Raw genomic sequence first — 27,551 nt, 5'->3', positions numbered from 1 at the left:
AGAAGTCTCCGTTGCAGCATTTTTGTCATTCTTAATATGTTATCTCTATGTAACGTTACCTATCCTCAATTGATTCATAAGGTTCTTCTCCACAACCTCAATTCCCTGTATCCCGGGTGTAAGATTGTGTGAAGTATCTCGTTCTGCAGGTGCCTTTTAAGCGTTTAAGGTGTTTATGCTGTTGAGTCCACGCCATTGTGACTTTCCTAAGATCACGTACTGTGACGAGTGTCTCCTTACAACGGTAAGGTGATACAGCAGGATAAACAATGGCGACCTGCAGTCTAAACATAGCGCTTTGTAAACTGCTATACAGTCATCGCCGTCTTTAGATGGCCTCCTGAACCTGGTGTTTGATATCCCCAACGTAATTGAAAACACCGCAGTAGTCCTGGGAATAAGTGACTAGGTCATTGTTCTGGTGGACGTTACGTTAGCATGGTACAAGCCATGTCAAACTGTTTATTTAAGTCAATGCTTAGATATTGCAAAGAGATCTCACACAATGTAAAATCAGTGACCCATTTTATTTTAACATATCAAACAGTAGGAATGACACAATTCCTTCACCACTTCATCTTTAATTTAGGCTAAAGAGGTCATTTTCACCCAGAATCGTCAGTGCATTCATTAAAAATTTATCACCTTGCAATTATGAGCTGAATCATCACAGTAAGCTCCAAGGTCGGGAAATGTTACAAAGCGTAAAAGAGTTATTGCTTGCAATTTTAATTGCTTGGATTGTTATATCAGTCGGATAACGATTAGTCTGTTCAACATATAAGTTGCATGGTTGGAAAAATGCCACAAGGTAAAATGTAGTGATTGCTTGGAATTTTTTGGTTGATGTATGCTGATCACAGTAGAATGATATGGGTAGGGTGTTCAACACCGAAACAAGATGGCCGCCATTGACGCCAGCAGCATGACGGGAAGGGTTGCTTGTAGAGCCGGAGCAAAACTGGTAGCTGTAAGTTTGAACAGTGGAAGTTAAATGGTACATGTAAAAATGATATTAACCTGCATAAAGTAGGTTAATATTGACTACGCAATGTTTTGTAAGGTGATCGTCTTTACAACGTAATTTTTCTATCACCCAACACCTAAAAAATTAAATTATGACAACCTACAAAAGACACAAATATACTATTCAATTCTATTGTAGCTGAATGATAGCCGAGTGCAGCAAACTGTATTCTCTAGCAGACCAACTCCCCTGGCATGTTATCACTCTTTGGCCAATTTCTACTCTTTCCAGCCGCGTCCTAAAGCCTGTTACAGGCTAGCTGAATGAGAGAAACCAGTATAATCGCACAGCAATTTCTTTTTACCTGGATCCTTGGCGTCCTGCCACGTCTCGGCGTCCCAACCGAGTTTTTCCCTGTTCTCCCAGTTCTTCTGTTTCAGCCAGTCTGTCAGGGGCTTGAAGTACTTCAGGAGGGAACTAGCGGTCATCGACCTTTGCCCTGTGATAGCCTCCATAGCTTCAGGCCAAGGCCGACTTGTGCCCATCTGTAGCATAGCCCTGTAACATTCAAAACATTTAGAGGTTTTGCTTTTCAATATTCAATGTTTAATTCTTCTAAACTTATAAAAACCGAGATATCAAAACCGGAAATTCCACTGCAGTACCATACATTACAAGCCGCTAGGTAGCCCTAAATCAAATCATTTCAAGGTCTTATCAAGACCTATCCACCAACAAAGTTTCTTAACAATTCATCATGACAGTGTCTTGAGCTATCGTGCTCAACCACAAATATACATACGACACACACACACACACGCGCGCGCACACACACACACAGACACAAACACACACACACACACGCACGCGCGCGCTAACAAAAAGATATCTTTCACGGCAAAGGTAATAGAAAATACTCACTTGAGTTTATCCCCTGCGGCTGTTGACCGGTAGATGTCACACGTGTGGAGGGGACCGGTGTGTCCGGCCTCCCGACAAAGCGCCTCGTGGAACTGGAACTGGATCACGAAACTCACGAAGTACCTGCGTCACAAATAGGGAAAATATGTCTTAACGCTTCCCGCAAATTTTCAAACCTCTAACTGGCTTCAGAGGCGGTTCTAAATAGTAGAAATTGGCCAAACAGACAGATAACATGCAAGGGGAGTTGGTACGCTAAAGAAGTACAATTTGCCGCTGAGAGGCTACAAAAACGTATCTGTATCGGTATAGCGCGGTATAACGTACCAAATATCTGACAGCTCCTTGGTAATAATGTCATAATATGGTTAATAGTTAGTCTAAAATATAGAGTAATTCATATTTCTAATTTCCAAAGGATTTTAAAACATTTCCTAACGTACCTGATGTAGGGTGTGTTATTAGGGATGTGGAACTTGCAGCCAGGATCAAACAGGGTCTCATCTCTTGTGCTCGGGGGCTTTATTCCCTGGTACTTCGTCCTACAACAGAAACACACACAATAATAATTAATAATAATGAATACCTACGACCCTTGAATTTTCTAATAGGTACTATTAAGTCATATATGTGTTCTAGCGCAAAAAAAAACTGGTGTGCTGAAGACCATACAGAGGTGGTCCTGTGTGCTATGGTGGCGTAACGAGCAGGGATGTGGGTCTCTCCTTGGTGCTGAAAAGTATATCCCTTACTACAGGCGTTTGTTTTGTGTCTTTGAAAGGTCGCTAGGAACTCGAAATAGAGTGCTTATACATACAGACAATGCTTGTTGTGTATTCAATCGTTCTGACAATCGTTCAGGTGAATTTTCGTACCTATTTGTAAATGAGTTTAATAAAGTTTGCGAATTTGCTTTTTTTTCACAAGAGCTAAATGCGCGTGACGTTACCGTACGTTTTACCATACGCGACGTATCGACCCTAGCAGGCCACGTTGACACACAAAATGGTGACTGTGTTTTTACGTACGTGCGTAATTTTTACACGTAATAATGCTATAGACGCACCCCCCCCCCTAAACCTACCTGAGTCTCCACCACTCGGCGTTGTAGTTATCCGGCCCGACGCTCCCGTCGAAAACCCGCCAGCGCCACTGGTCTATCAGATACCCGAACGGCAGGAAGGCGATCTTCTCCAGGGCAGTCGCCATCAGGAAGTTTATGTCGGCGTCTGGACAAACATCAAATACAAAATCAGAAAGAAATCAGAGATTTCTAACATCTGGGAAGAGTTTAGAGTTTCTGTGAATTTATTGGCCCAAAAAGGGATAGTCCGGCGTACTTTCAATGGGCCTAAAACAAAAACCTAGCGGAATGAAAGCTTGCTAGGAATTTGTCCCATGTCACTCGGTCAACAGACACCGGGCCAACATTCTAGCGGCTCCGGTCAGCTTTTGGGACCTCACTCCCTGTGTCTGATTACTTTTTGTGGTCTATGGTTAGGGAATCGACCCCCCCCCACACACACACACACTTCGCATAAAAATATACAGTGCTGGAAGCGAGCATAGTTCCCGAAGAAGAGAATAAGAGGGTGTCTTACCAGGATCCTCGGTCACTTCGTCCAGCAGACCGATCTGGTTGAGATGTTTCGGTGTGGCTACGGACAGAGCCAACACGTCCCCTACTGCCTCATGGAACCCTGGGTTAGCGCCTCCTCTGGATAAGGAAAAGGATGATAAAGGGAAGGTAAATGTAGTCCCAATGCAATTTTCAGGCCGTAGGGGGCAGTGGGTTGTTAATCCACTGTGTCTAGGCCTCAGCATTGAAAGGGGGCTACCCAGGGCCCAACCGTCTCCTTCCACCGCCTTTTACCTCCCCAACATAAGCCAGAGTCAGAGACGTTTAGAATGATTATGGAAGCCGTTTAATCATTCTAGGCATTATTGCAGTATGAACAGTTTCGTGGACGTTATAATGTTACTAACTCTGTAGTTACCTACTCATTACCTAAACATTATAGTACATGTACATATTATATTACCTGTAAATAAGAGGCTGGTCGGCGTACTGTATGTAGTACTGTATGTGTCCCATTTCGTGGTGTACAGTCAGAAGATCCTCCATTGTAACATCTGTACACTGTTTAATCCTGCAAAAAACATTGGATAGCTAAAATCAATACAAATGCTAGGAGTTCGGGGATATATCAGAACGCTTTGGTAGTCACAGCCTCTGAACAAATGGATTCATAGAAAGGTAACACTAGAAGGGTAACATTTGCAAAGCAACATCCATACCGCTTGTCTTTACCAAGGCTCCTTGTCTTTACATGCTTAATTCTTACTGAAACGAAAATGAAAACATTCCTGTATGATACAGTGACCAGCCCCAACCTCTCTCCTGCCACTTGCTACATAATGTAACCCAACGCCACAGGGTTTCTACCACAGAACCAGTAACCATTGTGACAGCCGTTTTGTACTAGTTCAGGCCATTGGCATTTATTATTTGTCAGAAGAAAAACCAAAAGGAAGAAGGAAGAGAAAGAGAAAGACGAAGAAGAGGAAAAAGGGAAACAATGTGTTTTCTTTCTGGGAATGTAAATATAAATTTGTGACCTGAAGTCCCTGTCCTTGTTGAAGTCCCAGGCCGAGGCGTAACAGACGACCTCCCTGCCGTCAGTGGGCCGGACGATCATGGACTTCTCCCAGAAGGAGTCCGGCATGGCGCCCAGTCCCAGCGACGTGAAGAACTCCTCAGACACGCGGAACATTCGCGTGGCGTTGTAGTTCTATAACAAGAAGTCCGTAAAGAAATTTGAGTTAAGGTAGTTCAAGTCTATATAGCCATGCACCCTGGGCGCGATGCCTCATCGCATCGAGGGCTTTTTCCAGTTTAATGTAGATGTATATGTAGAAGTCATACTGTGCGAAAAGGAAACTATCTGTATCTAATGCAAAGAGGACACATTGTGTACATTATTTTGCCTCTACCAGGCTTCATGAGCGGCTGGAATAAGTAGAAATAAGTAGAATACGTAAAAGACAGATAACATGCGAGGAAAGTTACTTCACCAAAGTTTGAGAGGGACAAACAGCACTCTTTAGCGGGCTAACTCCCCTCGCATGTTATCTGTTTATTTGGTCAATTCCTACTCTTTCCAGCCGCCTCTGAAGCCTGGAAGAGGCTATAGATAGATACTGACCAGTTCCACCATCTTGGGTGTGACGTCAATGCCGCCAGGCTTGCTGGGATACGGCTCCACCAGGTCAAAGATGTTGTTCCACTGTTGGGACCACATGTTACCTTGACGGGCACAAAAAGGATACTCAATGTTATCGTCAAAATTAGACACTTTCCTCAGAGCTTCTGACTGGAGTACTGCTTCTCGCCTAACATCGGCTACATATAGCGGCGAGAGGCAGTGCTCCAGTCAGAAGCTCTAAGGAAGGTGTCTGATAGACATAGAAACGTAGGCAGGTGTAGTCTCCACCAGACTCTTTTGCAGGCTGAATAAATAGTAGAAATAGGCCTAAAAAATGTAACTGGTCAGGGAAGAAGGTCAGAGAGGGTCCAGTTTGCCTGCACAAAGTCTGTGAGAAGTCGCTATGATAAAAAGGCAAAGTGGACCCTCTATGGCCGGCTAACTCCCCTGGCCAGCTATATTCTTTTTAGGCCGATTTCTACCATTTATTCAGCCTGTAAAGGGGTCTGGTGGAGACTTAAGCTCATCTAAGTACTTACCGAGCAGATGAGCAGGTATGGGGTCTGTGAGGCTGACCCTGCTGCCGTACGTGTCCCTCAGCTTCCTCCTGACGTAGGCGTGCAGGTTCAGGTACAGCGGCTTCAGCTCCTCGTAGATGTTCTCCAGATCCCGCTCGAACGTGTCCACCTCGTACCAGGACCTCCAGCTCGCACCGGTGTCCGAAAAACCTAGCAGGAGAAAGCGGTAAACTTTTATTTCAATTTTCACATATAGTGAAATGAAACAAAAATATCAAACGTCATTTAAGAACCTTACAAAGACCTTTTATATAGATCACGCCGAATCTTTACATGCACGAGAAACTTTTGCAGTAAACTTTAAAATCCGCATTTGCTTATGACATTTTTGGCATGAAAACTTATATAGGTTAGGATTAGGATTAGGATCAGGATCAGGATTGGGATCAAAGAACTACCAGATTTGCCCCATGGCCCAGGTACGGGTCTGTATACGAGTGGGCTATCCATACGTTCCTGAGCATAGTCTGTAGAAAGCTCGTACAGCTCTGGATACGCGTGGACTTTCTATCCAAACCGTACCTGATCTTGGTTCTTGTTAAAGCCCTGTTCTGGATACGTGTGGACTATCCAGGACCGTACCTGAGCATGGTTCTGGATACAACAATACCGAAGTTATTCTATAAATGTGCAACTTCCCTCACGTACCGTTTGCCGCCGCTGCTTCGTTGCTGAGCGTGACGAACTCCTGGTAGAGCGGCCTGAGCGGCGGCCCCACAGACGCCCTCCAGCCGTCCCAGATAAACTGTAGACGGTCATAGTCGCGTCCGCTCGCCAACTCTCGCGTCAGGTCTGCGCGAGATATCGCGAGAACACAATTAGAACCCACTCTTTAGATTATACTATGTGTCAAACAGACATGTTCAACGCGGGTTCAGAAGCAGTTCCGTTTAGCCAGCAGTTCCGTTAGGCCAGGGGCCGGTCAGACCCTACTTTTGCCGAATTCTACCATCCTAACCCCCTTAGGAAGGTTGGGTGGGGGGCTAGGGGGTTTAAAATCTTAATTACCTTCGCCAAGAAGGTTATGTTTTCAGAGGCGTTCGTGTGTCTGTGTGTCTGTAAACACGATAACTCGAGAAGGTTTTAATGGATTGTCTTCATACTTGGTAGGTGGGTAGGTCTTGATGAGACCTAGAAATGATTAGATTTTGGGCCCACTGGCGGCTTGTTGTGGTACTGCAGCGGAACTTCCGGTTTTGATATCTCATGATCTGGACGTGCTGGGGTCACGAAATTTGATTGGTAGATAGCTCTTGTTACGTATGTATATACAAGATGAAAGGTTTCTTAAGTAAACCCTAGGTCAGTCCTTTATCTTTTGCTATATATATACTAAGAGATTTGTAGATGTGCTAGTTTATTACTGAATTCTGCCGCAGACCGACTTACCCGGTTCGAACACCATACACTGCTCCTGCCCGCCCACAGTCTCACACACTCTAGCCGTGCTGTAGATACGCCTCATCTCAGCCTGCACGTTCGTCAACTGTATAATGTATCAACAGCACACAAGTGTCAACAATGTACAGGTAACTTTAGCTACTGTCCAAGCAGAGGTTGGTGGAAAAGGTTGTGATAGTTAAGGGAACTTAGCTCATGTTTTGTTATCTTAAACTTGATGCCTTATTTTATTTTCGAGGTCTCTTTTAAGGTCTAACCATTTAAGCCTTCACATACACACACTCAATGCTTGATCATACATGCAGATGCATCATTCTGTTAACTAATTAAACAAAGTTTACATACCCGCTCCAGTTTGGTTTGATTCTGCAGGGCGGCGCTGCCGATGTTTGTGATGGAGTCGAACTTCCGCTTGGTGTCGAACGACATTCCAGACCAGTCAAACATAGCTGTGGCGTTCTGCGCTACCTCCTTGGTAAACTGTGACGTCTCCAAACTAACCTCCACCTGTAGAAAACAAGAAACGCTTTTAAGTTATATATAATTATGAAAAAAAAAACCTACACACCAAGCAGAGGTTTGGGTTTGGGCTTATTTTTGGTGTCTTTTGGGGCATTTTATCTGCTTTCGTTATTGCAGTGGTGGCGTAAAAAAAAGGGTACCTGAGTACAAAAAAGAAGGCCCGATAAAAAAAGCCTTAAAAATACCAGAAATAAGCCAAAACTAAAATTAATGCTAAAACCAAAATTAATGCTACTAAGACTGGACTATTTGTAACGGAGATATAATGTGAATAGTCTATTATATTAGCGGCAATGTGTGCATTCGTGTCTAGACGTTGTGTCCTTGGGAAAGGGACTTCTTTCCGCACTTCAGAAGTTCTCCCAGTTCTAAAATGGGTACCGGCCTACGACCTTGGTGAGGTGAAAGGCGGTGAAGTGAGAGAGAAGGTCTTCCAATACTGTGCCCTAGACATAGTGAATAAACAGCCCATTACCCCTACGGCCTCCAAAAGTCAACTATAAGTAACAGTCATATCTGATAAGGTTAGTTGGGGGTTCGTGACGTTGTTTACACTGGCATTAACTGGCTGTTAGTAGCTCAGCAACGTGTACAGGTAAGATAACCCACTGTTGCTCTACAAGAACCGTTTGAGATATATACAGGCGATACGGAACGACTGGATTTCTGGTGGCACTTTACAGTGTTTTATTAGGTTATCTATGGTGATATCGTTATGTCCACAACTTGTTTCTCAATGTCACAGATACAGTTGCGATAACATAGGAGGCTATGTCTGCCACTCTCTTTGATACAGCACTGCCCCGAACAAGCAAACCCTCCTCGAAAAAAAATTTCGATATTTTATTGGGATACCCGCGCTTTAGCCACTCATACAAACAAGCGCTGACCCTATAATTGTATATATTGACAGTTCCCGCACTTTTCTTCTGATCCTACTAGAAGTCTACACAGGAGGCTAAGCCTTGCAAAGATAGCAACAACAGTTACACGGGATGCGCCAAACTGCAACAGGAAACCCTCTGTGTATCGCCTAACGACGGTTAAGTTCAAGTACAAAAGATTAGAGTTCACCATGGACGTCTGGCAGAGACGGGTACGGTTCTAACATGATACAGGTGCAGGGAAAAGTACGGTAATCCCGAGGGGACCATTAGGCCACACTGACTTAATTTTATGGATGACATCCGCGCGCGCATTGATTTTCGCCTGTCGCCCTCAAAAAAAAAAAAAAGGTCCACCGAGGCTCTAGCCTGGCTCTAGGCCTGGGTAGTCCATGGTAGTTAGCGACAATACGGAGCCGAGCACCCAGGCTATCGAATTCGAAGCTCCGCGACTCAAGAACTCAGTACATAAGTACAGTACCGATTCATAAATGCCGCAAAAAGCCAGCATGTCGTATACGTTGCTAAGTACTGCCGCAAATTCACAATACCAGCTTTGTATTCCTGTGGTTTAGTAGCATTTTTATTTTTTGCCGGAATTTTTTTTATTCGCCCGCGCGCACTAGTTTGGGGGTCTTCAGAGGATGTTATCCATAAAATTAAATCGGCGTGGCCTTACTCTCCAATCAAAGGCTTAGGTTTCGATGTTCTCTTCTCATGTAGATAGGTTAAAACAGGTCCTTCAGAAACAGGTAGATCCTCCTGGAATAATAGTCCTAGAGTGTTGACAGGTACACAGGATAGCTGACAAGGGGCACTCTTCAATACCCTCTAACGGAGTTAGGCTTCGACTCATTTTTGACGTGTTTTTGAACATTCCTATTTATTTGTACTGCTCAATGAATCTTACATATACAGCTTACAAGCGTTAGTGGGAAAATTCCGTAGACTTAAAAGCCGATCCCCGCGTGTACAAGACAGATCCTTAATAATTCCAGCAATTCAAACAAGCATATGTAGCCACTTGAATGTAGGTCTATAGCTAGCTAGGCAAAGTGGTATACCTGTCTGTCATCTGTGCCTATGTATTGCATCAAACTTTAAAAGATTAGTGTGAAATTGACGAAAGGAATTTCATCATGTTTTAAAACTTTGACTAGCCATACAAAACCACTTTAATGTGTTTCTAGAATCATTGGCTTACTGTACCTCAATTCAGTCTCGTTATCGCTAAACCATTACAAACAGGGCACTTATGGTATAAAGGTTGTTGCAAATCTTCTACTCTAAAAGGCACGGTCATTGGCGCAGAAAATTCCTTCACAGTTAGTTGAACGATTTTCCAAAGCAATGACCACATCTAATATGACCTTCAATCGATTTTAACCTGGATCACGGAAAAATGTACCCCGAAATGAGATGGGCTGTCCTCATGAGGGCAAAACCTTAGGGGAGTGTCAGGAAGGATCATAGGGAAGGGGGCACTCGTGTCAAGGGGCGGTGCGTTTTTCATACTGTTGAGGGTTGGTGCATAATGTTTCTTCTAATTCTATGCTGTCCTTCGGCATTTCGTTCAGTCGACATTTGTTCTTTATTTGTTTAAAGTTAAAACTTTTGGTCCAACACAAAAAATTCTCTCACCTAGAGCTTTCGACCAGTCACTCTGGTCTTCCTCAGTAGACTAGTAGACTGACCCAGTGAAGCTTTCAACACTGGGTCAAAGGTATCTGGTAGACGATGTCGGCCCCCGTCGCGGTTCAATGTAGGGTGATGGGCCCTGATGTAAATGGCTTCCTTCATTGTTCTTTATTTGTTTTCTTCAAAGTCCGAGCCTTAACTTCATTTCTGATATGTTTGTGACAGTCACAAAAGGGAGAGAAAAACAGGCTCACAAATTCAGCCCGGATGGTGCAATCGGAGACACTGGCGTGTCAAAGCAATGTCATGGGCACGGTAATACAAAACTCGTTTGCAACGGCTGTTGTGTCAATAATGACTTTTAAATGGAGACTTCGCTATTCATATAGCCTAGTAAATGATTTATCATGCCTTTATATAATAGTAGCAACGACCTCTGCTAAGACGTTACCCAGCAAAACCTTGTCCCAATGTTGGGAAGAATATTTAAACAGTAGGCGTGGCAGGTAAAGTACCTTTGTGGGTTTGTTTGTTTCTTTTAGCAGGTTTGAAACCTCTAGACTACATCAGGACAGTTTGACAGCCAAAATCATGAGAAAACCTAAAACCCGGCCAAGAAAAATAGAAGACAGTTTTTGACTGAACAGGTGGATTTGGTTACACGGTACTCAACAGGTTCGGGTCAAGGCGAGTGTCTGCCACCCCCCTCCAACCCTGCCCATGACTGTTTTTGTTATTGAGCGGACCGGCTACTATCTCCTTGAAGCCTAGGGCAAAATTTTGAGGAGCTTGAATTTGATGAGACTGAATCGCCAGTGTCTGGAGCGGCTGCCATTCGGCGCTAACTCGGGTGACTTCAATGCGACCCCGGGCCTGGCCATATGGGACTGTAAGGTTTGAACCACTCACACCGGGAAGGACCCCTACTCTTATAGATATTAAAAAGTGGTGCGATCTTATATAGCAATGTCCATGGGGAGTATTAACTGAGGTGGTACTGTATAATGCTGTTGTCTATGCTATAATGCCGTTCAGATTTGGCATTTAGAAATGGATTGTTCGCTTCACTTAGCAATTATACAAATATCCTGACAAATATACGTGTACGGTTGGGACTTTCACGGATAGAACCTCCAAAACGGAAACACAAAAGGACGGAAATAGTAACATCACACTTGTACAATTGCATCATCCTGCTACTAAATCTGTTCTAAATTCAGTCATCGCGTGGGAGTTTTGGAAAAGGATATGCTTTAAACTTACCTGTCTCTGCTGCGTTTCGTCTGTGATGTTTGTGTTGTAGGCCCAGGAGGCGACCGAACTCTTGTAGTAGACATCCTGAGCCCGAGTGTTGTACCACTCTAACCACTCTGTCGCTGCAGCTTCGTCCGTGCTGGGTGTTCCCGCTACACTCAGGATAAAAACCGCCAGAAGAACGGCTAAAACAGGCGTGGATAGGCCCGGCATGTCGGCGACTCAACCTTTGGGTGTCCTGGCTATGACTGTTAGGTCCTGAAGGGGCGTTGTGTTTACACTGGACGTACCATTTCACTCGCGCTTTGTCCTCCAAGCACTTAACGTTTACATCTACTATTTGTGTATGAAGAAGAGTAAAGGAGAAAACCAATAAGATGATTTTTACTGAAATTTGTGTTTAGATTGACACTGATAAAATACGGCAAATAGCACTGATCTTTACCACCTCCCCTCTAGATGATTAATGGTTTACCCCCTTTATGGCTCTATGTTCAGGTCGGCACATTGTGCAGTGCAGGTTAAGGGGTTGAGAGGAAGAATGGACACCTGACGTCTCGGGGCCGGCAACTGTCGGGTGGGGTAGTCGCTAGGGACGCGATTTTAGCCAGGCTAGAAACTCAACCAGCTAGCGGCTTAACTTTTGCGTCAAAGCTCTGATCCGTTTTGGAAGGTTGAAGGTGGGGTGCGGCAGAGTGCGCGACTCGGAACCAAGAGGTCCCGGGTTCGAGTCCTGACATGCCACCGATATTGTGCCCTTGGGAATGGCACTTAACACGACTTTCCTCACTTCGCTCAGGTGAAAATGAGTATTGTCCTGTCATGTATTTGTTCCCTGTGTTGGTGGCGGCATTAATATAAGTTGATAAAACTTGAGTGTGTCGTCACCACGTCTGGTGATTACATGTTGGAATAAAAAAAAAAGACAAAAGCATCTAAATTAATTTTTATAAAAAATCTAAAATAAAAGAACGCATCTAGACTAAAGTTGAAGGCAACAGGTGAGGTCTCATATATGATGAGTCACTATTGAACTATGAACTTTCACTTATCTAACACAGGAGGCTAGCCTCTACCAAGCTTCGCGAAGCGGCTGGAAAGAGTAGAAATTGAAATAGATAACATGGCAGGGGGATTGGTCATCTAGCATGTTTTCTGTCTGGCCAATTTACTTATATAGGACAGAGAGAATAGAACAGAAGTACCCTATAACGTTACCAGTGTCATTATGATGATTAAACGTTAATTAACATGTGCTTGAATGAAAAAATAATCATCTTCTCAATCAACAATGTTGTAATTTGCACTTTTATTTTCCATATTTTCAATTTCAACTATACATTTTAAGAAGTCTTCATCTTTTCATTGTACTATCAATCAAAGGTAGCCATATTGTATAACTTTATACAGTACTGAAAATCACTGCATCCTGGTTTGTGCTTAACATACGTACAGTGGGCACCAAGAAAGTCGTAACAACCCTTCAACAAATGGTATACTCTATACATGTGCCCGTACTAATATGTAAACGTTAACCCCAACTTTAATACAATTTACTATGTATTAGCAATGAGGATATGTCTTTCAAAGGCCTGTACTTGTTCAGCAATGGTAAACCGTTATTTGTTGGGATTAACTAAAAAGTGATCATTTTTACAGCATAAGTTAATAGAAAGTGGATAGCTTGCCCTTCACCGGTTTACTGTATGTTTAGTCACATGCAGTGTTCTCAACTAACTGTTTTATTGTAAGGCCCCCCTAAACTGTGATTTGGACCCCCTATGCTGTGATTTAGCCCCCTTGTGAGCAGCATAGGTGTGTTTCTTTTTTGGGAGAACCCTGGGAGAACCTACAAATCTTGGGAGAACCTACAAATCTTCCAACAAATTAAAATTTGACATCAATTTGAAGCTTTAACACAGGGGAAACATAACAGAAAATTTGTCTCTTACATAACACAAAATTTGCCCATCATAGACCAGGAAATAGTGTCTCCGAGGGTTGTGAGTTTCAAAATCTTTTAAGGGCGAATCCCCTACTGTGGTTTATGTCTTTGGGACTGGATGTGTGGCTTGCACAGCAGAAAGTTACCCTTCTGTACCTGAACTTTACACTGCGAAAAATCCTGGTGAGAACTCTGCTATAAGTCAAACCACATTTGGTAGATCCAGCATGTCGGCAGAACGTACTGCACCTGCACAAAACCCGTAATGTATTGTAGTACATAGCACTTCAGCAGAATGTCTCATATAAGGTTGTATTCGCTCATATAAGGTTAGCATTTCGACAGTAGTTTCCAAATGTTATGTCAGAAAGAATACCCTCTGCAGCAGGCAAAATTCTGATGCAACGTTGACCAAAAACCCAACGAAAAACACGAAAATACGGGGTTCTGCGCAGGTGCAGTACGTTCTGCCGACGTGCTGGTAGATCCCTGCATGTCAAGTAGATACTAAAGAATACCACATTTCAGTCCAGTGATATATTAACTTTAATTGATACAAATCGCCTTTTCTATAGTCAAGTTTCCTCCTGTTTTCATCTTGTTTTCCTGAATTGTTTGCCTTTCTATATTTGTCATGGAGACATTTTTTTCACAAACCATGTTTTTTATTGCCTTTCTATGATTGAGGTACTATTGGGAAAATATGAATGGAGTAATCCCAAAAATCATTATTTTTCCTACGTATTGTAATGTTATGGAGAAACCCTGACTGATTATCCAAACATAACGACAAGAAAAATTATGTCAACATTACCCCCCCCCCCAGGCCATTTCATCAAATCGACTGAGAAAAGCGCTGTCATGTGACCGATTCCCACAATGCAGTGCCTTGAAGCGTTACTGTGCTGCATTGTGGGATAGAAGTGGTCAAAGGTCACTTGATATCGATAATTCCGCTGCTTGGTTGTGCTGTTTGTTGGAGACTTCTCAACTCGCTTGAACTCCGACCTAGAATAACACAAGAGACATTTTTTTACCAATAAATCCAACGTGAAGATAAAACAAGAATGTAAGCAAATAAAAGTCATCAATAGACTGGTTAAGCACAAAAAATCAAAGTATATAATTATTCGTGAAATAATTTCACACAGAGGAATTTGTTCAATTTTACTGCAATGTCTTAGCTTCTGGCACCTTTATTCTTCTGAAGTCAATGACATGAATATCTAAACACTATACAATCTATCTGACATGCACACTTAATAACTTATACTGATGAATGCTTTTTTATTATTACGTTAGACTTAAAATTTAAATTTTAAGATCTCTGGGTACAAATTCATGATCTCACCTCCTTTTTGACTTGAGCCTGAATAATTTCTGAGGGGGTGAACTTGGGGAGGGCGAGACCAAACTTTCTCTCGATGCCGGCAAACGTGGCCACTGCGAGGCGGTAGCCGCCGATGTGGTCCGGATTCGGTGGAGGGAGATCCATGATGCTCGGGGCCTTCTTGACCTCTGACCCTTCAGGTCGCCTGGGGGTAAAGTACAAAGGTCATGCATAATACACAAAGCAATTTAAGGGTTTTCATGATATCCAGTGCCATCTTTTCAACAATATAATAACTCTATATCATACATAAATAACGAAAGTTATCTGTTTCAAATTGCCTACAATAGATGATGTACATGTACTTAATAATAATAGTCAATGGTTCTCACTTAGAAGCAAGCTAGTTGTAAGGAAGACCTAAATACAGGTACAAAGCAAAAAAAAAGAAACAAAATTTCATGAATTTTAGAGTACTGGGGTAGTCTTTAAAATACAGCACCATGAATGTATTTCTGAAGCCTTACCTTCCACCAAAGTCGATGTAGAACGTTCTCTGTAAGACCTCGTACACCATCAGGGTCACACCAAACTGGGGGCACGAACGGAACATACGGGCTGGGGGATAACAACACGTTATTCAGGCAGGTTTCAAGTATCGATCATCTCCAAAATTTTAAGATAGTCCGTCTTGATGTCTCAGGAAGTCGTCATACAGACATTTACTAGTATGTCATACCTGGGCCACGTGTACAGGTGTTCTGGCCTGTGTGATCACACTAGCAGTATCACACAGGGTTCTACAAATGACTAATAGTTGACATATTGGCTTTCATAGAATCATTTGAACACGTTTCAGGTTTGCCTAGTGTGTTGCTTTTGAAAATTCGAATGTAATCAGATGTTGGAATTGATGTTGCTACATACAATGTACGGTTGGGTTGCAACCTTGAGTGATACAGAATACACCACGTTGTATTCTATGTTTACGTAGTATACAATAATCTAAATGCGAACGCTTCCCATACAACAGTTAAATTTAAAATTAACTTGTGTGAACCCACCAGGAGCTCCCTTCCAGAAGGCCTTGCCCCCCTCCTCAGCCCAGATTTTCCTGGCACAGTCGAACAGACCCTTGTAGGCCCTGAACCCTCCCCTCTCAGTTAACTAACTCTTTCAGTACAACAGTATTAAAAACAACATGTGAAAACCCACCAGGAGCTCCCTTCCAGAAGGCCTTGCCTCCCTCCTCAGCCCAGATTTTCCTGGCACAGTCAAACAGACCCTTGTAGGCTGTGAAGCCTTCTCGTTCCTTCACCTGGAGTCTCGTCTTGATCACGTCGGCAGGTGTGACCAGGGATGCCGCCGGGGCACCTGGCATGGGGGACAAAATTGGAAAACAGATCAGGGGGTTGTCTGTGCCTCTTGTTTAACGGATGCAGTGGAAAATGAAATATAAGTTGCCTTTCAGAGATGGAAATACGACCTGCATATGCAAGTGAGTGCAGGTAGAAGCAGACCTGTACAGGTATTTCTGATGTCTACAATATACCTGCACTGGGCCATGTACTGGGTTTAAAAAATTATGTACATGTACATGTAGGTTTATGTGGACTCTTATTTGCTGCTCCTATGAAGTATAAAAGCAGTGTTACCACCTATGAATGTAATGGCAAAGTCTTCTGAACAGTTTTTAGTAGCATACATGGTTCCTTACTTCTGAGCAGTGCAGGTAAAATGTTTCTGGTGTGGGTTATTTTCAATGTTAGCTGCAAAAGTATTTCCAGCTCTGCAACACACAGTACTGGAACATTGTCAGCAAATAAGCAACCTTGCTGTCCCACAAGACAAGAAAGAACATGAATACTAAGAGATAGAAAAAAAGGGAAAAAGTGTGGACGTACCAGCAATGGTAGCAGCTATGAGCAGTGAGGGAATACTGACATGGCCGTCCTCGTCGGCCAGGTACTTTTTGCCGTGAGCGTAGACAGGGAAGTAGATCGCAGAGAACGGGATGTCACGCAGAAAACAGGCACTTGCACCCTGCAGATACACAACATTTTACTGTTAGATGAATACTGTAATGCTACAACCTGTGGGGTTAAACACAAATAAATAGCAATAACACGTCACGCAGAAAAGAAGCACTTGCACCCTGGAGAGAGGAATCATACACAAAATTTTCACAACAAAGCAGCTGTACCTTTTTTATGATTAACACTATGTTAATGACATGACTTAAAGAAGTATACATTACTATATATTAACAGTTTCATGAGAAGACTAGTTGGACCTTATAGGTAGAAAAGTAAAGGATGTGCTGTAGCCTTTTTGAGGCTGTAGGTGCAGTGGGTTGTTGATCCACAGTGTCTAGGACACGGTATTGAAAGGCAGAGCCCATTCCTTTTCATCTCTCTTTTACCTCCACAACTGAAGTCAAGCACCCATTTTACAGCTGGATGGACTGACGAAAGTCATATAAAGGGAATTTCTCAGGGACACAGCATCTAGCCAGGAATGCCAGGATTCGAACCCATGACCTCTTGATCCTATCCATGTCCACTGGCCTAGACACACGCCTAAGCCACTTGATGGCACATACCTTATAAAGGCCTGCAAATCCCAGCTCCCTGCACACGTTCAGCGCGGACACCCTGGGTCCTGACTGGATCTCTCCTGCCACCTGTAACCTGATCTTCACTATCTCCAGGGGGTTGGTGAACATCACCTGGCACATGCCACCCGTGGGGGGGGGGGGGTCAGGAAATACAAATTAGACAAGAAAATAGACATACAGAGACATGGCGATTAGACAGGAAAAAAATATTGACTGGAACTTAAAAACATCAAACCACTCAACTGTCACAGCAAGTTGTGATATTATACAAGCACATGAGCTAAAAGATTGTAGTACAGCAAAAACATGCTGATCGTTTAGTGCATTAGCATGGGTGCCAGACTATTTAGGCCAGTTCCTTGGCTCCTGGGCCAACATGCTCCCAAGGAAATTATACCACAGCCCCCTTAGTTTTAGGCTCTGATCAAATACTGATCAACCCTGGCCCTAGCATTTTGCTATGGGTCTGGCACCCAGGCTAGTACTGCACTGAAAGTGCTGTATTAGTCACTCTACACACACCACACAGTTCTCATAATGATTATATAACTTAAATGATCCTTTTTTCTCCTTTGTACACATTATAATTACATAGCCAAATAGTCACTCAAACTCAAACATGCAACAGCAAAACTTACACATCCACCAGCCAACATTTCTGCAGGCAGAGCTATTTCTCGCTTCTTGTTAGTAAACTTGTCTCGTACTAAGTCATTGACCTGTGGACATAAACACCAGGCAAAACCCCAGCAGTGCTGTTAGTACTGGTACCTTAACTTCCAGCTTTCCTGTTCTGAGACATGAAATTGCTGCCATACGCAATACTAGTAACTCTTGCTGAGGGGGACAATAGTACAGGCATACAAGTAGCCTTTTGGTATACACAAGAAAAAGTTACTCAAGCAACTGGATAGATTTTGAAAACTGTCAAGACGTTTCAAGTAGCATCCACTACTTTTCTTGGACTAATGGAATTTGTAGTTGAAAAGTCACTGACAAAAAGTAAGTGGATGGTACTTAAATTGTTCGACAGTTTTCAAAATCACATCCAGTTGCATGAGTAACTGCTTTCTTGTGTATCTCATTGCCTGAATGTCTAAACTTTACCAACGGGTCTTTTGGTATGCAGTAAGTTTTTGATTCTGTGTATGGCAGGAATTTCTTGTCTCAGATAACATGCAGAGCTGTTTATTTTAACAGATCCCCCAAACTTACAGTCCCACCAGCTATGATCTCTCCATAAAGCGGAATCTCACCGCCCTTGGTGGTGAATTTGTCTCGCATAAAGTCGTTCATCTACAAGGCAAATAGGGTTACCCCGAAGAGAAAGGCATAATAAGAAATAAGAAAACAAGAAAGACAGGTTTAAAATATTATTGATTGAGAGGAACAACATTAAAATAGAGAAGTGAAACAACAAAAACAGAAATGCAAAACATTGAAATGCAAACTAAAGAAAATGTTTAAAGTAGAAATAAAACTATACGGGCATGCAACTTGCAAGCACATTGTCTTGGACTACTAATTTTTCTGAAGTTTTTGGAATAAGTCTTCTTAATTGTGTAGTATATCATGCTTTGTAAAAAATGGTTATGCAATACAATGTAGAGAAAGGAAATGTATACACTTAAAAAGTTGTTAATAATAAACAAGTTGAAGTTCAAAGAGGACTCACAGTCAGCTTGATGGCCTTTTCTGGAGCCACTCCCATCAGTTGAGGTACTAAGCCTGTGTCAAATGATATTGTTACAAAGTTTAAGAAAATAGTCAAAGATACAGTCACTGTGATAAAAGTTACAGTAATAAGACATGAATGTTTTCCCAATCAGAACAAAACAAGATATACTACTTACTAGTAAAGCAATTGAATGTATGACAAAATCTACTGTTCCAGAAAGAAAGGAGAAATGTTGCCTAGGTTTAGAAAATATTACAGTGATAAAAGATACAATAGACATGCATAATTTCCCGATCTGAACAAAATAAGATATACTTCTTACAGGGATCGAAATTCATTTTTTTGATTAGGTGCACTGGTGCACCTAACCAAAAAAATTAGGTGCACCAAAAAAAATTTGGGTGCACCACATATTTCCAGTAGTACATTAATAAGTTAAATATTATTAATATCAAATTAATATTCCACACGTAAAGAATGCTAAAAATGATCGTAGCAAGAGTGGAAATTGCATCGCTATGGAAATAACACAGTAATGATCTTACCGAAAAAGGGCAAATTAGGATGCCGAGATCGAAAAAAAAATATAAAAAAAATCTAGAAATGAAAAAAAAATCACACAAAGCCTCAATCTTTTTGCACTTGACTTCTCGGTTGATTCGGTTTCGGACTCCGACTCTGATGACCCGGAACTGGACAGTCGGAAGGAGCTCGGGAGGCCGTGGAGGAGGGCCCGGGAATGTTGTCGAGAGCACATGGCCGCCCCCCTCCCCCTCTGTCTCGGCGCTCCCACGGCACGGTCTGTCCACTTCTCGCTCGTCCGGGCGTGTTTCCCGTTGGTTTCCAGCTTCATCGCTTCCTTCGGGGTTCTGAAGAGCTTGGGCTGATGTTGCCACATCTCGTCGTCATCACGATCGGACCTCGGCTGAAGGAACCGTAGAAGCGAAGTCTGTCTCGACATATTTGTTTTGCTTTGTCATCCACGAATTTCATGGCCGAATTTTGTCGACACCCGGGTTTTGACGATGTGACCTCGAAGATTATCGAAGTCAAGCGAAAACTGCACGAAAACAACATTTTCTCACATGACAAGCCCCCGAGGTAACTCCCAAAAAGCGTCGGAAAGTTCCGGAAGCGAGTTCGCGATGTTTTGGTCACATGACTATCAAGAAACCGGGGAACGAGAGGGAAGAGATCTCATGTCCAGTGTTGTAGTCGGGATCCGGAAGTTGGTGGGTAACGCGAAGTCGGCACTGCGCCGACACATAATTTTTCGGGCTTTAAAAACTGAAGTAAATCTAATTCTATCTCAAGAATTTCAAACAAGCAGTGCATCAAAGGTTTTTTATTATTTTATTCCATCAAAGCAATGTTGGAACTACAGTGTTTTGTACCTTTACCGTACTAATACTACAAAAATATTTAGGTGCACCGGTGCACCCACAGTCAAAAATTGGGTGCACCGATCCAGATTTGGGTGCACTAAGGTGCACATGCACCCATTATTTCGATCCCTGTCTTACCTTACTAGTAAACAATTCAATGTATGACAAAATCTACTGCTACAGAAAGAAAGAAGAAATGTTTCCCTTACCACTATACAGGCCGAAGAAACCCTCGTGCCTGATGACTTTTCTGAAACAGTCGAAGCTGTTCTTGTACATCAGTTCTCCCACGTAGGAGCCGCTTCTCTGGTTCTGCAGCCGGGTTTTTACTAAATCTATGGGGTAAACTGCCGTGGCACCGCAACCTGGAACAGGGGAGGGGGTTGGTTATACATTTTGTACATTGGTTTTAGGGCATGATAAAAGTGATACATGGTTACGTAATAACTTTTCTTCTGTATCCTTTTACATGTTTACTTACTATGGGTATTGTACACGCAGGCACACATTTTACATTCAATTTGTACCTTACATTTACCCCCAGACACATACATTGTACCAACAGATGCATGTTACAATCACACAGATAGACACAGTCCTGTACACACAAACACATATGCGCACATGCGCACACATGCACATGCACACACATGCATACAACACACATACACACACACAATCTTCTTTGTTCTCCCCCTTTATACGTACCTCCAGCTATTCCACCCAGTAAGAACCTATATGCTGATTCTGCAAATTGGACTAAAACCCCCCTGTTCTCTTGTGGGCCCTCCTGAAATACAACCAAACAATATCATACAATTAGACAACACTTTAATAATAAACTTCACTTATACTGAACATTAAATCTTAATGCTTATTAATCAAAAAACATTCTACTTCATGATCTCAAAGATATTGAAAACAGTTTTACATTGTGAATAACATTTTGGGGGTATACATTTACAAGTATACATGTATACCATCTGATTTATTGTCAAGATGTGTTCTTAGGAATGTTGTCTTGCCAGTACTGTTGTGTACCTTTCTCCTTTGTGCTTCGACCATTTCGTACGGTAGTGTTCCCTCCTCTAGTGGTGCTATCCTCTCTATAGCCTCATATGTTATTCTCCTGTGTAAAGAAGAAAGAAAAAGTAGATATTAAGTATGATCACCAAGAAGTTAATTCAATAACTTACCATGTACCGCATAAGCAGTACGCCAGCATTCTGAAACAATTATTTTTTACTTATCAATTTTTTTTGCTTACTATATCACCATGCCAAATCTTTGCTCCTTTTGTATATATAATAATCAACATATTTCCATCAGAATTCAAGTGTTGAACATTGACAGTCATGATTGCATGTTTGTACATGTAGTGAACACATGTAGATGTAGTGATACATTTTGTACACATGTACTAATCTTGATTTGTCTGTATTGAGTTACATATCAGAGCTGTAATTGTGGGTTAGTGGCAGAGAAACTCAGAGCAATCCACACACACCTACACATGTAGCACAAGCCACAGGAAAGAATACACAGAGCAGTGGGGAAACGAGACAGAAACACGAGCACAGTGGTCTGGGTTAGTTTCTGCAGCACTCATAAAAGCATAATTTTCTTCATGCAAAATACAAAACTGGCACCCAATGCTAAATCCTTGCTGTCCTGCATAGTAAAACACAGTACAGAAGTGGGTGAAAAAAAGTCCATTTCTAAGGGAAGAGATATGCATCGGCAAAAGGGAGATTGAAGTTTGGAGTTTTCGAGGTTGCCGTAATCAGTTGAGATTGACAGCTGTCAATCATTGAGTTGCCATGGTAACATTTTTGGTGAAATGTAACATGAACAATGATTGAAATAACATGAAAACTAGCATCAAAATAAGGAACAAAACATGAAACAAATATGTGAAACTACATATGTACTACTTGAAGTTTGCTAATTTGACACACAAAAAAACTTTCTATATAATATATATATTGGGATGAAATGCATGACTGGGGGCTGATCAAAAGAAAAATTCTCCCAACAGAATGATTGACAGTTGTTTCTCCCAGCTGACCAGGGTTACCTTGGAAACAAAATCACCATCCTTACCCTGTACTAAGACTGTTGTCAGACCAGAGGTTCCGTATTGAGTGCAAAGACAAAAAGGGATAATTACGTAAGTACATGTTATCTTTGTGATAAAAACCCTGCTTAACCCCTTAGCAATGAAACAATAAAGAAGACATTAACAGAAAGAAAGATATACAAAAAGAATAATGCACATTTGATGGCACCAGCACCAGCATACTTTATATTTTGTATATAAGTTTTTCTCATCGTGTTGTATTCTAGTATGTTTTGAACATTGGGAAAATAAATTGCAACTGCATTTAAGGGTCTAAATGGGGAAAAAAGCTTCAAAATGGACATGATTTTTGCATTGAATTTCTTAATATAACTTGTGAAGAAGCCATTTGAAGAAATGCTTGGAGAAACAAGTTCATGTAAGATATGACATTGTTCTTTTAAGGGTTCTTAGTGCTGCTGCAAATTTCATAAATTTCAAGTTACGCTGTGACGCATGTCAATATATTTCTAGACAGCATGAGTTAGCAGAAGGGAGAGACAGCAGACAAGAAAGGCAGTCATACACAGAGAAACACGGAAAAGAACAGCCCACACAAATATACAGACATTCTAAAGTATTCAACATGACAAAGATGGAATGCCAACAATTCACAATTTCTCTGAATATTCTGAATCACAAGCATTCATTTATTCCCTAGATAACCAGAGCTTGAAAAAACACTTTCTTCTGCGTACAAAATTACCTGCACTGGTGTAGGTAACATTGAGAATAACCTGCACCAGACTAATTTTTCCAGCACCACTCGTGATCAAAATTGCACCAGTATTTCAAGCCCTGATAGGTCTTACAGAAACGAAGATAACCACTGGATTTTACAAATTACAGAATCTATACACCAAAAAGCAGCTACTCAAGCAACTGGATATGATTTTGGAAATGACCGTTTCCAAAATCATATCGAGTTGCTTGAGTAACTGCTTTTTGGCATATCATATTACCTGGATGTCTAACCTTCATCGAAGTACAGAATGTTACAGAAAGTAATTAGATAATAAGGATGAGTTTGTTCCCTCACCCTGTAGGGTTGATGAGATCACACAGGTGGAACAGGATGTCCACCTCCAGTGGGGTTACCTGAGAAACCTTCTGGGCTGCTATAAGGAACTCCTCTGTAACAGAAGATGCAAGATGGATGTTAAGTCAAACATTACTGTAAAACCAGACAAGCTGGGAAAAGTGATGGCCCAATGTGCCCCTGAAGGAGGCAAGGGATGAACTAAGGTATGATAGTCAGCATTAGAAGTATATTTTAACAATTAATCATTTATCTTTTCATTTATTGAAGACTTCAGTGAGCTGATGACAAGGTGGTATTGTGGTTAGGGTCATTGACTGAGAATTTGGAGGTTCAGAATCAGATCCCTTGCAGGCCTCAGCACTGTGCACCATAAAGTTGGGGGTCCCATGTTTGAGGAGAGTCACACCTCGAGCACATACATGTACACGATCCCAGCACACTTATCAAAAAGAGCAGGGGTCCTTCTTGGTGTGGGTGGATAAAAAACTTTCAGTCCAGTCTTACACAGCTTATACTTACTATATACAAAACTGATTTATGTTATGCCTAAGGATGTTAGCTGGTTTTACAAAACTTGTTTTTCTTACAACACAAACAAACATTTGTGCAAGTCTGACTGACCCCTGGTGATCTCTGCCTTGGGGTTGTGCCCGGCCACTTGTCTGTAGATCTTTTTGACCAGCTCCATGCTGGACAGGAGGTGGTTCAGCCCGGTGAAGTAGGGGAAACTCACCTGCTTCCCTCCTACCAACTGTACAGGATACAGGAACACACATGTTGTTATATAGCTGGTGTGTTATGCCAAAGGGCGGTTATACTGGCTATACTGATACAGACACAGATATGTACACATTAGTACATGCTGGACAGCAGGTGGTTCAGCCCGGTGAAGTAGGGGAAACTCACCTGCTTCCCTCCTACCAACTGTACGGGAACATGCAATTGTTAAGATTAAAGGCATCAAGTGCAATTTTAGAGACTGTGGCAACACAAAAATATTCTGGATGAGAAAATAAGTCTGATGAAGAAAACCTCCTTGGTCTGATAGTGACATTAACTGCTATTTCTTAGCACATACTTGTCATCACTTCATACCTGATGCGTTTGAAATAGCCCCCAAACAAGGAGTCCCTTTTTTTTGTACAGTAACACAAATAAAAAGCTAGAACTAGCCTTCAATATAAATTAAAAGAAGCAGCTGTTTTCTATCCTCGACATCACTTTTTCCCCTCACAGATATCAGTATGCTATGGGATAGGGTGACCAAAAATATTGACACTGTGAAAGTTTTGCAGCATACAGTATACTCACAGAAACTAAGTTCTCCTCTACAAATGGTGTCAGCATATGTTTTCTGACGGTAATCATGATGTCACTGAAGTCCAGCGCCGTGATGAAACCGTTCTTGTTCTTGTCCCTCACTCGAAAAGCGACTCTCGCATGTTCATAGGCAAGCGACTATCGGGAGAGAAAATATTAAGATATCATTATATATCAGTAATAATATTTATCTTCAAGCAGAATCTATGATACAATAGATATGTTTAGCACCATAAAATCCAGAAAATTCTATTCAAATGATCAAAAACAGAAATACAGTTAAAACCATCATAAAGAAAAAATATTTTACAAAAGAGGTAAATTCTTAATAGATTGTTCTTATAATTGGTAATGAAAGTGAATAAATCACATCATTAACTAGTTAATTATCTGCATTCCAATTAGCTAACAAAACTATTAACCAATCCCATTTTAGAATTCATTTTATAAGCATTCTGATTGGCTACTAACAACCAATCACAAAGCTGCAGCAGCTGTGTGCCCAAAAAATTACTAGTAACCAATCCTATTTTAGAATCCCTTTCAAGGGTGTTCTGATTGGCTATCAATAAAAACCACAACCAATCACGTGCCTGCAACAGCTGTGTGAATTCTGCATAGCTGAGGTCCTTCTTCTTGTCCCACCCAAAGTACATTTTACAAAACTCCCCCTCCCAGTCAAATGGTATGTGCTGGTGGATCCTGGTCTGGCTCATCACGCTTTTAAACTCATCTGAGTGGACAGGAAATGAAGAGAAAACAAGAAAAAATGTTGGTTTACTAGATAGTTGGACTGTAAAGAGTAGGCATTGTCCAATCCAATCCAATGCTAACAAAACAGTAAAACTTTACTAAAAGCAAAGAACATTAAGTTCTGTCTTGTGTTCGTTGGTGGAAGTTAAGGCTGCACGTGATATGCAAAGGGTAGATGTAGGAAGTTCTTAACAAGAAAAAAATGTATGTCTTAAATTTTAGACACTATAAAGTATGCTTACTTGCTGAAATTCATAATTATCAATTCACAGTTTACATTATATATTAGCAGGAATATAATAAGCAGAATCAGAGACAGTACTGGTTGTACCTCAATATCCTACAGTTAACAATAACATTGTTTTTCTAATAAGAGTGCGCTGAGAAAGACAATGTTTTAATTAATGTTACCATAGGACACGTATCCATTGCCATTGCTGTCGAAGAGTTGAAAAGCCAGCAGGTAGAGGGCATCAGGAGAGCAGAGCAGAGACTCAAACGCCTGGAACTCCACAAACGAGATCAACCTGCAGAAAACAGCATGCAAAAAAACATCAAGTATGAAAATTCAATACAAATGTACGACAATGCTAGTAATGAACAATGTGTATTAAAGAATGTTCTCATGCAAATATTGTGGACCCTATTTATTTCATTTGTGGACAGTTGACCAAAATTGACAGTTGACTTAAATTGGTTTTACCCATGTCCTGTCCATTCCCCCATTTTAATCAAAGAGTACAGATCCTTAACACACTAACTTTAAGGGTCGTATGATGACAGCATCATTAAATGTACCATGTACTTGTTCACCTTGATATCAAGTACAGTGTATATCAAAAAAATCATTCTGACAGCGCCTACATGTAGATACTGCCTGACCTATGGCATATATAACACTTGTCAATCCACGTATATGTGGGTGTCTATGTCTAAACATGATCTAAAAACAGGGCCTGGCCATCTGATCAGGGTAGAGAGGCTGTTTAGAAAATGGCACTGACATATATGTAACCTTCACTGTTAACCTAGCTGGCATGTACCCAGAATGTCATACCTACATGTACATACCAGACTCCATCATGTAATCAGCTTAGGTGGTGAACTGTTTTTATCTGTCTAATCTGTATCTCAATAATCAGTTGCAAAGTTAACTTGTCAAGTTCTACAACAATGAGACATGTTTTTTTAAACCCTTTACCAGCTAACTGGTGTCTCAGTGGTATCTGTTGTAAGTTTTAGAGTAAATTCAACTGTTATTCTAGTCAGACATCAATCTCTATCAGTCTATGCTCTATGCATTTATTTTACAGCAATATATAGTTTGCAGCGTTTAATATAGTCATGATGTATGCATGGTGCCTTCGTTTACTAGTACATACCTTTACTCATCCATGCATATAAAGGGTAATACCCACAGAAATCCCTGGAGATTCACTTCAATTACCTTTCCGACTGATGTCACATGATAGGGATATCACTGAGCCACTCCGAATTACGTCAAGTGAAGCAATAAATATGAAATGACCTTGTACAACCACTGTTGAAGTCGGGGGAATGCGGTAGGCCTGTTCTGCATCTTTCCCCCAACATAAATTGTTTCATTATCTGTGTTTTTTTATCTAAAGGTTGAATTAGCTATGTTCTGTGCTTTTTGTAATTTTGTACACTCCCCTGAAAACCAGGTTGTTTGAAGCTGAAAATATAGTATGTGGTGGGTAAATTGAATACATGAACATTATACTAAAGCTAATGATGATGAAGCACTAGTTCTATGCATCACCCATCATCTACAATCATTTTTTCTATCAATAATAATGGCAGGTATCTTAACAATGCCTCTGAATTTTGTGCTCTCTTAGACTTACTATCACACTGATGCTGAGGCTTGCTGGCAGCCTGTCTGCCATCCTATGCAGGGGTTTTTCTAGAAAAATCTGGCATGAGGGAGCGGTATCACGGCGAGGGAGCGAAGCGACCGAGGGGGGGTG

General features: G+C 41.5%; 1 protein-coding gene across 1 annotated transcript in view; it reads right to left on the bottom strand.

Moving 5' to 3' along the window:
• Positions 1-885: 885 nt before the first annotated feature.
• LOC109464803 (calcium-binding mitochondrial carrier protein Aralar2-like) overlaps positions 886-27,551 on the bottom strand; it is a 30,450-nt gene continuing 3,784 nt past the window's right edge. The window contains exons 4-32 of the mRNA XM_019761878.1: positions 25,972-26,087; positions 25,401-25,540; positions 24,799-24,945; positions 24,109-24,238; positions 23,485-23,578; positions 21,368-21,455; positions 21,035-21,116; positions 20,536-20,691; positions 18,939-18,991; positions 18,479-18,559; positions 17,902-17,982; positions 17,249-17,389; positions 16,551-16,689; positions 15,862-16,020; positions 15,174-15,264; positions 14,668-14,851; positions 7,419-7,580; positions 7,062-7,158; positions 6,321-6,464; positions 5,634-5,822; positions 5,095-5,195; positions 4,508-4,680; positions 3,931-4,038; positions 3,490-3,605; positions 2,973-3,117; positions 2,332-2,430; positions 1,889-2,011; positions 1,332-1,525; positions 886-968 (exon numbers count right to left, since the gene is read on the bottom strand). Coding sequence (XP_019617437.1) covers positions 886-968; positions 1,332-1,525; positions 1,889-2,011; positions 2,332-2,430; positions 2,973-3,117; positions 3,490-3,605; positions 3,931-4,038; positions 4,508-4,680; positions 5,095-5,195; positions 5,634-5,822; positions 6,321-6,464; positions 7,062-7,158; positions 7,419-7,580; positions 14,668-14,851; positions 15,174-15,264; positions 15,862-16,020; positions 16,551-16,689; positions 17,249-17,389; positions 17,902-17,982; positions 18,479-18,559; positions 18,939-18,991; positions 20,536-20,691; positions 21,035-21,116; positions 21,368-21,455; positions 23,485-23,578; positions 24,109-24,238; positions 24,799-24,945; positions 25,401-25,540; positions 25,972-26,087 — 3,616 coding nt within the window. The remainder of the gene's footprint in view (positions 969-1,331; positions 1,526-1,888; positions 2,012-2,331; positions 2,431-2,972; positions 3,118-3,489; positions 3,606-3,930; positions 4,039-4,507; positions 4,681-5,094; positions 5,196-5,633; positions 5,823-6,320; positions 6,465-7,061; positions 7,159-7,418; positions 7,581-14,667; positions 14,852-15,173; positions 15,265-15,861; positions 16,021-16,550; positions 16,690-17,248; positions 17,390-17,901; positions 17,983-18,478; positions 18,560-18,938; positions 18,992-20,535; positions 20,692-21,034; positions 21,117-21,367; positions 21,456-23,484; positions 23,579-24,108; positions 24,239-24,798; positions 24,946-25,400; positions 25,541-25,971; positions 26,088-27,551) is intronic.

Source organism: Branchiostoma belcheri, unplaced genomic scaffold (assembly GCF_001625305.1).
Source record: "Branchiostoma belcheri isolate BF01 breed outbred unplaced genomic scaffold, Haploidv18h27 scaffold141, whole genome shotgun sequence".
Classification (NCBI taxonomy): Eukaryota; Metazoa; Chordata; class Leptocardii; order Amphioxiformes; family Branchiostomatidae; genus Branchiostoma; species Branchiostoma belcheri.
This window is presented reverse-complemented; position numbering and strand designations above follow the sequence as displayed.